Below are 15125 nucleotides of genomic sequence, written 5' to 3'. Positions count from 1 at the left end.
AACTGCATGTTAATTTAAAATTAATCAGGAGTAGAATTTTTTAAGATAAATTAGATGTTTAATTTTCTTCGAATCAAATATGGTATCTCTTGCGCTTTCATCCTACATGAATATTAAAATTTGATCTTCTAAATCGATTTATAAATCATATTATATTATAAAAAAATAACACATAAATTATATAATGAAATGATTTAATGACAAAAATATATAATTGAGACTCTTCTACAATTATAAACCATACGACTTAAATTCCAGAATCCAATTTTATGTATATATATTCAACAAAATAGATTTCAACAACAAGATATTGTATTTCTAAGAGCTCAGACATGGAATTAACTTTAAACTCATCTCAAATCAAGAACATGTTCATACAATCCCAATTCAATCGGCACGGATGAATAGGCTATCACAACTGAACTAAACATCAACAATTCCATTCAAATTCAACAAACTATAACATTAAACAAATTCAATTATCAATTCAAATTCAATAATCACTCAACCTCGATATGAATTACACAAACAACAAACAGAACAATTTTTGGTTTTTGACTCAATAATTCAATCAATATTCAGTCAACAACAAAGGAGCTTTTGACTCAGTACATGTTTATTGTCAAAATTATTTTTATTTTTTTATTATTGTAACAGCTACAATATCATAACTACTACACAATTATAACAACTATGATCTTGTAATGTTATATAATTTTAGTAGTTATGATTTTATAATTATTATAACTTCATAGTTACGAGATTGTAACTGGTGTTGATCAAAAATAAAATATTAATCAACTATGATTTGTAGCTACTATAATATAATGTGATCAACATTAATCAGTGTCAATCAATATTGATTAGAGATAAATTATTCATATTGTAATATTTATTAATTATCACATCACAGTGTTATTAATAATGATAAAAGTTATAATATCGCTACAATATAATATTGATCATAAATAAAGTATCTATATTATAATAGTTATGCATTGTAACTTTTAAAATACAATATTATTAGTATTGATTAGAATTGAAGTATTTATATTATAATAGCTATTGGATTATAGCTATTATATATAATTATGTAGTAGCTACGAATACATAGATACTACAACAGCGTTAAAAATAAAAATAATTTTAAGAACAAATATATTGACACGGAATATGACATTGTTCTGATAATAAACGAAAGAGGAGCATCATTCTAATAATTCCAATAAAAAAATATCCTTTTGATTTTTATCCATATTATTTAATAAAGCATATATAGTAGTAGCATTATATTATTTTTTAATAATTTAGATGTTCACATTTTATCCAATTAGTCTTGAAGGTACACAATCTCACCTTCTAAGTTATTTAATAAATTTGAAATACAACTTATGAACATTCAAAAATTGATTTCAAAGAGCCATTGAATTGAGTGAGATATGCAAGGAAGGTTGGGTCACAGTGTGCAGCAAAAAGAAAGTTCATTAGTTGGATTCAACTGGAAGGCCCATCTTGGCCCATCTTTTCCTTCTTGGCCATACTGAACATTACTCATCCATTACCTTCGGCCTTCAACATTAATGCCCTAGCTGTTAATTTGCATAGGATTTTAATTTTATCTGCATAATAATAATAATAATAATAATATTTATTATTATTATTATTATTATCTATTTTATCATTCACTCGTGGAATGATAAGTGGAAAATCCACTGCGAACTCTAGGAACCAACAACCATAAGTGGAAAATCCGTGGCCATGGCCGTGGCCGCGGGTTCTAGCCACAAGTTGCGGTTGTAGCTTGGCCACAAGCTTTGATCTGGCTATGGATCACCGTCTCAAGACCCTGTCTAGCCATAATGGCCACGAAACCCATTTGTTAATTATGAGTCACGGCCAACATCTGATTTTCTTCCCTTCCTGTCCTTCTCATTTGTTTTCTTCTTTCTCTTTGTTTCTGGTTCTTTAAAGAAAGCAAGTAGAGCACGTGAAAGGTAATTAGATCATGAAGACCTAAATCCTCTTTATCTTGACTTGTCTTGCATCTTAAGGAAGTTGAATTAGAATTAAAATAAAGTCCACTAACACCCGACCCACCTTCATAATTCATCATCTTTATCTCCTTCTTCTTCTTCTTCACAAGTCGTGATTGACCATTCAACTTTTTTCTTATTTTTATTTATTTTTTTGTTGAAGAGTGAAGAAAATATTCATAGTTTAGGTGGAAAGCTCCACCTAATCCAATTTTCATTTTTTTTAAAAAAAAAATTGAGGAAAGACCAAATTGACATTTTCTTCTTGAAAAAGTGAAGAAAGTGTCCAAGTAGAATTTTGAAAATGATTTTCAAAAGAAGTGGATTTACTTTTTGTACATCTTGAAATTTTCCAAATGCGTGGTTGAGTTGGAGACCATTCAAAGTGGGCATATGTCAGATCATGTCTCAAACATTCATTCACATGATTTTCCTTTTTTTTTCTTTTCTTTTTAAAATAAAGGTAAGAACTTTTTAAAATAAAGGTAAGCTGCAAAAATTAAAAAAGACATCTTTTTTCTCGAATTATTAAAGGAGTGTTACTTAATTCCCTACTAAACCGCTTTACGCTTATTCGTCAGCCACAAATTTAAAATAGATCTAATGCACACGCCTAAGAAGACACGTGTAGTTGTAGATTTAGTAATAGCATGTGAATTAAAAAAATATAATTTAGAAATAATAAAGAGTATAGCTAATAAAAATAATAATAAATTTATAAAAATTAAGATTATGAACTAAGTAAATTTTAATGTTGTACTTGTGATATTGAAAATTTTAAATTTAAAATTACACAATCTAAAGTCGACACAAAAGGAATTATTCATCCCTTTTTAACGACTGATTAAACATCGACTCTCTCAAAAATGATTAAACAACTTTAAAATAATAAAATAATAATTTTATATATTTTTTATTTAAAATTTAAATTTGAATTTTAAATTTAAATAAATAGATGTACTGTATGGAACTATTAAAGTCTATTCATTCTTTTAAAATGACTAAAGAACTCAAAAATATAATAATTTTATACAAAATTAGTATATGATCAATTTTGACTAAAATTATCATTTTTATTTACATTTTATTTCTTATTTGAAGAAAATATATAATTCTCTCTTATACTTACAAAATTTTGTGACTTTGATCTCTATTATTTAAAAAAAATTTGTGATATTTTTTTTAATTTATAATTTCTAAGACAAATTATATTTTTGATATATTTTTTTAATCTATAGCTTTTAAAAAAAATTGGTATGAGTATGATATTTTTATAAATTATTTATAATTCATGTAATAATGTATAAAAACTTATGACAAAATTTATTTCAGTCTCCATCTTCTTCTTATTGTTTTTAAAAAAATATTCTATGATAATTTTTTAAATCTATAATATATATTGACATTTTAAAATTTATAATTATGTAGAGTTTTTTAAAAATTTACAGTAAAGTTTATATCACTTTTCTTTTTATTATTTTTAAAAATTTATAACCTATTAATTTTAATATTTTTATTTTAAAAATTACAACGCATTTCATGTAATTGTTCTACTAAAATTTCATTTAGGCATGTGAAGGTAATAAATTTTGATAATAGAACACTTCAAGTAAACAAGAGCGGAGTCACATGTTGCCCTACTCGAAATAAAAAAATGATAATCCCAGTTAGTCTCATGGACTCAATTTTTTGAGTGACCAATTCGGTCCCACGGAAGTTTCCCACCGACCACCAGGGTAAATCGGGAAGCGCACGCAGCGGCCAAGAGCCCAGCATCCTTTGATTGTGATCTCTCATTTGGAAGGAAATTCCTACAAATACGTCGTAGCTGGGGATCGAATCGCAGCTACCATGGGACAAGCTTTAACAATTCGATATATTGGAATTGACAACTCTAATCAATGAAGACAAAGGAAATGAAGCATGCAACGCCAACGGAGCAGGTCTAAAATAGCTGCTGCCTGCAATCAACAATCTCAATTTTTTTTTCCTCTTAATTTATATAATTTTATATATAAATAATTATTTAAGGCCAATTTTCAGTTTGGCCATGATCTTATCTTTCTTCGAGCTTGACTTTGCCACCACCGACCCACCGCGGCAATTAGTGTGATAAATAGGTATATAAATTTTAATTAAAAAAGAAAAATAATATATATGCGATTAAGTAAATCCATAGGCATTATGATGAATGAAGCGCACGAGGAAAAGAAGAAGCACGAGGGAATTAAATCTATCTTTTATGTTAATGGAATCCGTAGTCGATCACGTGTGAATTTGACGTCACCGAACCTTCTTCTGTCTCGTGTTCCACGTGGTGTTCAGCTCGCGTTAAATTAAATTAAATAAACAAGCAAGTGAGCTGTCCGATTGCAGACCTAGCCATATCGATCGCAGAGTTCTTCCTATGGCCTTTAATCAGTGGTCGATTGATACACAACACGTAGAAAAGTGCAACGCTGTCGCCAACTCATGCACGTGGTACGCAGATTCGATCATTTCTGAACGTCAAAGTGACGTGTCCAAACAATCGTTGCGGATGCTCTAAGGCCTGATACACATAGAAAAGTGCAACGCTGTTCACGCACGTGGACGCAGATTCTTATTTTAGTCAAAGTGACGTGTCCAATCCTATGCGTGCTTTTTTTTTTTTAATAATTCCAATTGACGCACAAGCAACACGACCGGCCATGAGCCATGCTTCTGTCGATCCCTTACGCAACTTATTATACGGACCCACCTCGCTCAACACTATTTATGCGGTACATTTATTTTGGGGCCCCGCCGAAGACGACCGCATGAGGCTGAGTGTGTGTTTGCGTTCGGTATATAAAAAGGAAAAGGCACGTCCACGACGACGATTCCATAAAGTTTGTCAAAAATTGTGTGCCAATTCGGTGAACCGCATACGTCGATGCATGCATGCACCCTCTCTCATGACTTGCCTTTCACGACTCGAATGGCGAAGCCTCGGACCTTGACTTGGCCGACACCATCAAAATCCCCTTGGATTAAATTAAATTTATTGAATTTTAAGGAAAGAAAAAAAATTTCTAAACATTAGGTATGACTGGATCATGTAGTTGTGTTATATTTCAAGTTCAAATGAATATATCCTAAATTTCTAAATCAAATTCTGTGATTCTTTTATATATATATATACAGATAGATTATAATTTCAGATTCTGCACATAGAAGCTCACTCTTCACCTAACATTCAACCACAAAACATTTCTTAAAGTGTTTCATGACTTGATTTTATTGTGAGGCCTTTTTAATTACACGTCCTCCAACTAGTTTTTTTTTTTCGTTTGTTGCATGTATGAAATTCTTGGTCTTTAAATTGCTTTCTAATTTGTCCAAGGGATTGAAAATTAGATTCTGTGTAGCAAAAGTCAGAAAAAGGTATTTCTGTCTCTTAGTTTTTTTATTTATTCTCCTACAATTGTTGCACAAAAGTCTAAGTAAATGGGAGCCAACACTAGAAATATTTGAAATTCTTTAGCTTAAAATATTGCAAATTTAACAACAATACTTTACTATAAATAACGATATACATACAGTCAAGTAATTGAAAATCTTTGGCTTGTTCTTTATGCATTTAATTTCCTTTCTTTCACAAATTTCGCATCAACGTGCAAAAATCATCTTTTTCATAGTGATAAAGAATCACACGTTAGATTTCATACCTTGGATATAATTTAGGGACTACTACCTAGTCAACATTATTAAGATAGACTTGACAAACACACAAAGTCGCAACCAAATTGATGTCATGGCAACAAGATTTTTTCCGATGGATTCAAGGAATTATTCTACTTTCAGCAATCAAATAAACATGATGTTTATAGCACAAAATTAAGTAAAATAACGACAAACCTAAAGGTGAACCTGAATTCTGAATTCAAAGGCATTATCATGGTCTCGATGTCACTAGATAAAGATCCCTAAAAATGCTTATATTACAAATTCGTTGGTGACAATTTCATAATCTTTCTTTCTGATTGATCACAAAAAAAGTTCCGATCACTTTAACCCCTATGGGGACCATACCCCTTATGTACCTTAGACTCAAACTTGTTATCAACCCTTCATTAATAATGGGTTAATGAGTTAATGTGTTATACATATATGAGATCTACATTCAATATCACAAATCGACAATTAATACAACAATAAGATCACTTTAGTGGGTTTGCCCGTAACAATACTCTGTGAGCTATAAATTAACATGTAAGCCCACCGAATGGAGAAATAAAATCCATTAATCTTCTACTTGGATTACATGTGATTCCATATATAATACACAAAAAAAAACCTTAGTTGAGCTCAACAATGCTCAACTTTATAGGTTAATTATATATTTAGAATAATCTAGTCCATTAATTTATTGATATACAAGCTCCAATAGTAATCGCAATATCATCAATGACATAATCTGATGTAATCTTGATTCTTTATTTTTGTAAATTTTTTGATTTTGAGTTGGAACGAAGTAGAAATGCACATTCATCTCCTTTAGTGCTTTCATTCTTATATCTATCTAGAACTTTACATACTATAAATTTTCACTTAGTTACTAAAGATGAATGAGGTTGCTACTTAGTTTTAATGATTCCACAAAATGGGTATTTAATACTAAAGCTCAAGCATGGTTATGGTTATTAGAAATGTAAAGACAATTGTAACTTCCAAAATGAGAAACCTTCGCTCTTATATATTAATTAAAACTAAAGCTCAAGCATGGTTTAAAAATTTTATAATTTTTAGATGACATTTTACTAGTCAAGTCATAAGGATAACCAATCATGAAACTGAAAGCCTTTGTATTAATTGTTCTTTATGTGTCTTCTTTCTTCAACAAATTAAATTTCACATTAACATACATTAAAATGAATCCAAATTGAGGAATTGAATTGGCCCCTTGTTTTGTTGCTGATTTCATACTCTTGAAAAACTACTAGACCTAGCCAACATTATTATGATCTATCTAATGTTAAAGTCTCAACCAAATTGGACTCTTGGCAACAAGTATTAATTTCTCTCCATCAAACGCAAGTAGGTACTTATTCAAATTGTGTTTAGTTTTTTTTTTTTCATAGTTTGTTATTCATTATTCATGCACCTAATTCCCTCTAAGGCGATACAAAAATTAGATCACCAATGTTTGATTTGCAAACCTACTCATTTGAAATGTCTAGGTATTATACAAATAGTGGTGGTTGTTCACCACTTCCAATTCTCCATTTTTTTTCTTCAAAATTGTTAGGCTTGAATTGAATTAAGTGAAAAATCAGACTCTTCTAGTACTTTAAAATAATAATAATAATTATTATTATTATTAATATTATATATAGAGAGAGTAGAACTTAGCCAACTCCCAACATACATCAAATAGCTAGGAAGTTTTCAATTTGTCTTCATTACTTGAATAATTTTTTTATGCAACAATAAGTGGACTTGACTGTAGTCCGAACCCATCAAATTGGTTGATTGTTTCTTTGAATATCAATTTAATTAATTAATTAATTAATTATATAGCTCCTCCTCTCTTACCATGTGTTTTGAATCTTTCCTTATTTGCAACTCTCTGCCGTATCGAATCTAACTGATCTCTTTCTATATATTCCACCACCAATTCCAATCTCCCTTTCGTGCCTTCTTCTCTTCTCTTCTCTTCTCTTCTCCCCTGCGACGGCTGTCCGCCATGGATTGCAAGTGGCTCGACCTCGACCTCAACCTCAGCTCCCTCCACGACCCTCCAGCCAAGAAGTGCGGCTCCGACGACGCCGACCGCCCCGCCGCGAAGCAGGTGAAGGAGCTGGAGGCTGAGCTGGGTCGCGTCTCCGACGAGAACAGGCGCCTCAAGGAGATGCTCGCCTCGGTGGCCGCCGACTACAGCGCGCTGCAGGGGCAGCTAGCTGAGCTCTCCACCAAGGCCTCCTCCTCCTCCGACGCCAAGCGGAGGCGAAACGCCGTCGCCGAGTGCTGCACCTCCAGCGAGGAGGAGGAGCTGGTGGAGGAGGATGACTCCGGCTGCAAGCGCGTCAGGGAAGAATCCTGCAAGCCGCTGGTCTCCAAGCGCTGCGTCCGAACTGACCCGTCGGATTCCAGCATGGTAATTGCAATCAATCGATCCCAATCCATTAATATTAATTGATTATAGATCCCAACAATCTCGTTAACTAACTCACTCGATCGCTCGTCTGTTCTTGAATCTCGACGATCAGGTGGTGAGAGACGGGTATCAATGGAGGAAATACGGGCAGAAAGTGACGAGAGACAACCCCTGCCCCAGAGCTTACTTCAGATGCTCCTTCGCTCCATCTTGCCCTGTCAAGAAGAAGGTGAGCTGAGTGAGTTCAGCAGCAGAGTCCCCTGAAAATTAATCGAACCAAAATCTGTTTTTGATCGACTCCGGTGATGATTTTTTGGGGGTTTCAGGTGCAGAGGAGCCCAGAGGACACGTCCCTGCTGGTGGCCACCTACGAGGGCGAGCACAACCACCGCCAAGCTTCTCACCCCGCGTCCGGAGGCCGCGCCGCCAGCAGCTCGGCCCACGAGCAGACTCCTCCTTCTCTCGCTCCTCCGGCGGCGCCGAGCAACATGATGCTGGAGTTTGGGTCGGCGAGGCCGCCGCAGAAATCGCAGTCGCCGCCGTTGCCGCAGGAGCTCCCGCGGAGTCTGGTGGAGAAAATGGCGGCGTCGCTGACGAACGACCCGACCTTCAAGGCCGCCGTCGCCGCAGCCATCTCCGGGAGGATGTTCCAGCCGCCGCCTCCCATGTGATTCTTCTTCTATTTCAATTGATTTTCATCGAAAAAGACAGATTTTGCGGGCTGCTCCTCGTGGAAGATGATCGCGGAGAGAGCGATATGGCCGCCGACAAGAACTAGGATTTAGATTTTGGAGCGATGCAATTCGAGTTCATAAGAATTATGATCTTGGCAAAATTCGATGCAATCAGAGATATCTATCTATTAGTCAATTAGTGGAAATGTGGAAATTGTAATAGATTCTAATACTATTTCAGTAGACTCAATGCGAACAAAGTTTGACCATATGGAAAAGTTAAGTACAAAGATCTAGGAAGCTTCCTGCCTCTGAGTAAATCTGTGACTAGATTGGCGGCTGCTCACGACATGTTTGCAAAAAGTCAACAAATCGAGTCTGCCGTCAAACACGTGGGGTTGGATTTCTGGTCAAGCAGCGGTTTTTTGTCCTACTGATTTGGGAAAAATCAGATTCATTGTATTTTGGAAATTGGAATGGTGGCAAAAATATTGGAGGGAAATATAGCGTATAAAATAGAATATATAAAGATTAAAAAAAATACACTATATTAATGGTAAATAAGTGTAAGAAAAAAAATTAAATTAAATTAAATTGTAAATTTAAACTTACAAAATATAAATCAATGAAATAAAACATAATCTCCATACTAAAAAAAAGGGAAATATTCTTATGCTGATAAACGTTCCAATTTTAATTGTATTTTGAACAATGTTACGGGGATCAGCCGAATACCCCCTCGTGGTTCGGTTCGAGTCCGATCCTAATCCCGCCCCAGCACCGAGTCAGCATATATAGTCTTTGGCTCTATCATCCAAATCAGTTCTCTCTCTCCAATCGGGGAGGATAATCGACCGACACTCCATTTGGCTTCGAACGAGACCGCCACCTTATCACCGAGGCCCGAGTCACCCCTCTTCTCAATCCTTCACTCACCTAACTGTCCAATCGGCCCGTCAATCGACCGATCTGTCCACTCGGCCATGCTTAGTGCCGAACCACCAGACCAATCTACGATATGCCGAACACCCTATTTGGCTTGGTCCCGAACCGAGCTGTCATCGGAAAGTCATTCGACCGTCTCCCCGCCCGACTGACCATTAGGTCTCCCTTTCGGCACATCTCGCGAGGCCGAATCGCCGGATCGCTCTACAGTGCCCTGGTATATCCCATCATGTCTTCTGACAAGCCCACACCCCTCATTTATTATCGCCATCCCGCTGACACTCACGTGGGCCGTGACAAGATGGTTACTAGCAACGATGGGACAGATAGGTAATTGTTCCTTCGCCTCATTAATTGCTTCGCCTCATTAATTGTGATGAGATCTCTTTTAATGATGACGTGACAGGTACACGCTTATCTCTCTATAAAACGACCACTCCCTCCTGCACAGGTATCCTCTCCAACTTCTACTCTTCTTTACGCTCAAGCTCACTACTGTTCATCTTCTTCCTCCCATGTTTCTAACTTGAGCATCGGAGTGGTCGCGCCAGGGCACCCCCCTGGCCTTCCTTCTTACGTTTCTTGTGTTCGCAGGTCCTGGAGGTCTTACCGCACTCAACCCATCTTCCCGCTCCACGCCGACGACGGAGAAGGTCTGGTGACTTGTCCAGCCGCTAGTTTCAACCGGAACATACAAAGTTGTTTCAAATAATATAATATCAAAATAAAATATATTTATTTCTCAAATCTTCTTTACTCTATATCATATATAGAAATGATTAATAGTATGATAATGACAAAGTAAGGGATTAACATACATTTAGGTTACTGTTTACACTTTTTGTTTAAAATCTATCCACACTTTTAAGAAGTTTTACTTGAGAGCATGTCCTTATAAATAGGACAATAAAAGTCATGATAAAGGGGTATTTTGATATTAAGATAATTTAAAGTTTAATGTTTTACTTATATTTCAACATTTAATATTAAGAAATTTCAAGATTGTATTTTGATATCTATACAAGTGGTATGTTAGTTTTTTCATGTATGTTTTGAGTGTTAAGTTAAGAACCTTGATCTTACTCAATTTGAGCTTTAAAAAAATGAGATTAGATTATCCTCACTTAAATAAGTTGTTAAACATTAAAAAAAGAGGTTGATGGTGCAATCATAATCTAGGTGGTCAAGTTCGACCAATTGATTGATCCTTCTTCAGTGTCAAGTGCATCATCGCAAGAACACAGTGAACCTTTATGGCCACATTACTCGTTCAGAATTTCAGATTCTTTTCAGAAAAACAAAGATCAACTAGAACAATAAACATAAACAAGCTCTGCTAACAAACATATAATTCACTCAAATCCAATGAGATCACATGCAAGCACCGATTGTGTAGAGATCACACCCCATGTCGATATCCCCAAATGGCATGTCATCGTCCTGCTGAAAGAGACACAGTCAGCATATACCATCACTGATTAACCATGGAAGCACAGAAAAGGTACTTACTGGTTTAACCATGGAATTCACAACATCAGCCAGACAGGAACCGTTGGAGTTTATGCCACCGTGCAATCTTGAGGTCTCCAATTCATATCCACCCTTAAATTTCAGCTGACTATTAACAGTTGACCTGTCAATCATGCAATCTTGTCTGACAAGAGATGTGCCAAAGTTTCCTTGGCCTACTGCAGTGACACCCAACTTTTTATCGTCAATTGCAATGCCCATGAGTGAAACTGGGCAGTTGCATTGCTGTTCTCATGTTTGGATACAAAGGAACTTGAGTAACAACTTGAGATAGCATTAGGATTGATGGAATAATCCCATCTCGGTGTAGAGTTGTCCAAGCTGAAATTAGATGGTCTTGAATCATTGTGAACTGGAGGCATAGCAATTGTGCTCTCATTGAGCAAAGAAACATGGTTATTGACATTATGTTTGTGATCGCATCATGCAGCGGAGCAGCCATTGTGTTTGAGCATTCATCAAAAGTTTTGGTCACTGGATGAGTAGTTACTGAAGAAACATTTGCTCCAATGTTCCCAGAAGAGAAGGCATTATTACCGAAAGGGGCAAGAATTGGCAATGCATTAGTAGGATCATTGGTTGATGCAGCAGCACTCTGCCATGAGCCATCACCAGATCTATTATTAGAAGCAAACTGAGAAACATCTTGAAGGTCAAAATCAAAAATCTCTGAACTTGAGGAAGACATTTTGGCCAATGGATAATTGTGTATTCCTCCTGATTGATTGTGCTGCTTATTCGCCTGAACCAATTGAGAGTTGGAAGTGCTACAAGAAAAAGAATTGCTTTTAGGACCAACAAAATCCAACACCAGAAAAGCCAGCAGGCAATTGGTTTCTTGGTTCTTGCAGCAATTTAAGTTGCGGAAATTGTTCAACCTCCAAATTCATAGGCACTCCGTGGAGCAAATTCAATTGATGGTTGCCTGGTGCTGTGATCCCTTGAATATTTCCTAATTCAGTATTACAAGGATTGTTTGTGCTTTTGTGCATTCCACCAAGCTGAACTGTTGGGGAAGGCAGCAGCCCCTGCATTGCTAGAGTTGATGAACTGTTCATTCTACCAAGAACTCCAGTTGGTTGAAGAGATCCTATGGTCGGCAGTTGGCTTGATCCCCCAATTGCATAGTAATTTTTGAAACTATTCAAAGAAGCCATATTTAGGTATGATGAGTTTCTAGCTCCTACAGCTGCAACCATGCTAGCTTGTTGGCCTGCCACTGCACTGAGCCTCTTCAAATAGAGCCTATATTTCTGCAATCAAAAAATGCAAATGTAATTGAAACCATCAAAGAGAAACAAGCAAAAACAATAACTCACAGAAGACTGACACAATCCATGAGTTCAAATGCTTTTCATCATTGCATTAACTCTAGAGCTCCAAGGGGATTTCTGTCCATTACATAATTAACTTGTAAAAAGCATCTATAGGTCCATGGTCAGGTACCAGTGATTTTGGCACAAGCAAATGATGTAGCATATAATGGAACTAAATGTATTGAGAAACATACCTGTAGATGGCTTGCAACATTCTCCCTTGTTAGATTCTCAACATTCATAAGATCAAGGATTTTCTTTGGTACAGCCTCTGCATAAGAAAGAGCAAGAAAGGGAAGGTTTCAAATCATCTAAAATCCCTTTTGTTCACCGTTCTATGAAGAAAAGCAAAGATGAAGATACTTACTGTCAATACCCAGTTGGTTAACAGCAGCAACAAATTTCCTGTGCAGCTCAATTGTCCACACAACTCTAGGCTTTTTCTGGCTAGATGGATCATCATTCTCAATGTTGTCTTCGCTATCATCTTCATCTGCCTCACTCTGGTCCTTCCGCTTCTTGGTGATTTTTCCATTGAGGCCATCCACCCCCCATGGCCATCTTCTGAGTTTGCAAGAACCTTCAGGCCATCATCCCTATTGTCAGAATCATCACCGCAACTTTTTTCAAACTTCCTCCTCCTAATGACATGCTGCCATATGTTCCTCAGCTCCTCGATCCGCACTGGCTTTAGCAGATAGTCACAAGCGCCATGGCTGATTCCCTTCATCACAGTTTGGGTTTCACCGTTTGCAGACAACACTGCATCATAACATAATTAATATCCCAGGAACAAAATTGACTGGATTCCAGTTCTTGAAGAGCAAAAATAATCATGATAATAACCACAACCATGTAATAGCCATGACAATAATCACTACTGTTTGAACAAGTTACTGAGACTTACTGATAACTGGCAGGTCCATCTCGAGGCCCACGAGCTCTAGTAGCTTGAAGCCGTCCATATCCGGCATATGCACATCACTGATAACCAGATCAAATTTGTTTCTGTTCTCTCTCAGCATGTTCAGCGCCGTGATCGCTTTATCAGTGGTAGTAACTAGAGAACCAATTCACACACCCATAATTCTATAAGTTCAAATCTTGTGTTGGGTGAGAAATGCAAAGAAAAAGAGAATAAAACAAACACTCAACAACAAAAAAGTGAAATACAAGAGACCTAACAAGCAAGCATTAATGCAGTTGAATGACAGAAACAAAATGTGCAACACAATGAAGCAATCATCCTATAGCAGTATTTTGCTTCAACGGATGAGGCAAGATGAACAAAACTCAAGCGTTGTAAGATGAAGAAGAAAAGTAGAAACGATGGATAAGAAAACATAAGAAAGATTGAGGACAAACCCTTGTACTGGCAGCGGACCAGCAGGGCCTCCAACAACTTGAGGCAGATGGGGTCATCATCCACCGCAAGGACGCGCATGCCCACAGGAAACTGATCCCTTGTCCCTTTCCTCTCCTCCACAATCATGGTTCCAGAAGCAATCTCCCACCGATGCAAAACAACCCCAGACAACTAAAACCCTCGGGCCAACCTCCAAGATTCGTCCTTCAACCGAAGCCAAATAATCGAGTTCGCTGTCGGTCAAAGGTAGGAGATCGCTTGAGGCCGTACGAAGGGAGACACAAAGTTGCAAACTTTGACACAAAGATGCAACCTTTGATGGTGCGGAGAGCAAAAGCTACAACCTTTGGCCCGAAGATGCAAACTTTAGATTAGATGGAACAGGTTTTGGCGAAAAGAGGAAGGAAAGGGTGGAGGAGGAGGAAGAAGAAAGCAACAGAAGCCAAATGGGGAAAGAACAATGAGAGGGAGAGGGAGAGAGATTTGGGTGAAGGAGAAAGAAAGAATTTGAGGGTAAGGCTGGATGAGGAGGAACTGAGGGTGAGGATGAGGTTCTTGTTCATGCATCCATCAATTATATGGGAACTTTCAGCACTTGCCTTCTTTTGAGGCTCCTTTTGGTCATATTTCCACTTTGCCATCATCAATCATCACTGCACAATCAATCAAATTGCCATTGGTGACAACTTGGAAGAGTTGGGATCTAGGGAGCTGTGAGAGAGGGAGGAAATCACGGTTTGTCCTTGTCCTCATCTCAATTTTGGCTCCATCCTACCATTGTACTCATTATCATTGTAATTTTTCATTTGGGCTAAGATTTCATTTTAAATTTTTTTCTCCTCTATTATTATCTAGCTTTTTTATGTTGTTAGACTTGAGAAAACATGTTTTTTTTTTGTCTAAATCTACATCACCATGGGACTTTCTCGTATAAACTAATTTTGAGGACATGAAAAAATTTACCTTAAATATATAAGAGAATGAGATGGATTCAACAGCATTAATCTATTTAATTCTTCCCTAACTCAATTATGCAATTTGGATTAAATGATACCAATGAAATGTAAATAAGAGAAAACTAAAAATATCTCACAATATAATATAAAAATGAACGTCTTCAATCAAACTCCTTGCTATTATACT

The 15125-nt window shown here is 36.5% G+C and overlaps 2 protein-coding genes across 2 annotated transcripts; one reads left to right on the top strand and one right to left on the bottom strand.

The window, feature by feature from the left end:
- The first annotated feature begins 7673 nt into the window (after positions 1 to 7673).
- Positions 7674 to 9118, top strand: LOC141828110 (WRKY transcription factor WRKY28-like). Its single transcript, XM_074715479.1, has 3 exons — positions 7674 to 8151; positions 8264 to 8380; positions 8478 to 9118. Exons 1-3 carry the CDS (start codon positions 7741 to 7743, stop codon positions 8820 to 8822), a joined length of 873 nt encoding a protein of 290 aa, XP_074571580.1. The 5' UTR covers positions 7674 to 7740; the 3' UTR covers positions 8823 to 9118.
- A 2010-nt stretch (positions 9119 to 11128) lies between these two features.
- On the bottom strand, positions 11129 to 14150 carry LOC141827401 (two-component response regulator ORR24-like). The gene is given in 10 exon segments (XM_074714629.1): positions 11129 to 11213; positions 11280 to 11500; positions 11503 to 11709; positions 11712 to 12100; positions 12102 to 12553; positions 12811 to 12887; positions 12984 to 13172; positions 13175 to 13378; positions 13524 to 13676; positions 13982 to 14150. Coding segments are annotated over 10 exon segments (2091 nt in total). The 5' UTR covers positions 14109 to 14150; the 3' UTR covers positions 11129 to 11141.
- Between the last annotated feature and the right edge of the window lie 975 nt (positions 14151 to 15125).

The sequence above is a fragment of the Curcuma longa genome, chromosome 4 (genome assembly GCF_044706935.1).
Source record: "Curcuma longa cultivar G26 ecotype Majalengka, Jawa Barat chromosome 4, ITB_CL_G26_1.1, whole genome shotgun sequence".
Taxonomy (NCBI): Eukaryota; Viridiplantae; Streptophyta; class Magnoliopsida; order Zingiberales; family Zingiberaceae; genus Curcuma; species Curcuma longa.
This window is presented reverse-complemented; position numbering and strand designations above follow the sequence as displayed.

Bases quoted from the DNA above. Each gene is read 5' to 3' on its own strand.
- LOC141828110 (XM_074715479.1), top strand. From the start codon at position 7,741: ATGGATTGCAAGTGGCTCGACCTCGACCTCAACCTCAGCTCCCTCCAC. The intron at 8,152-8,263 runs GTAATTGCAATC...CTCGACGATCAG, and splicing joins ACCCGTCGGATTCCAGCATG to GTGGTGAGAGACGGGTATCA. The intron at 8,381-8,477 runs GTGAGCTGAGTG...TGGGGGTTTCAG, and splicing joins CTTGCCCTGTCAAGAAGAAG to GTGCAGAGGAGCCCAGAGGA.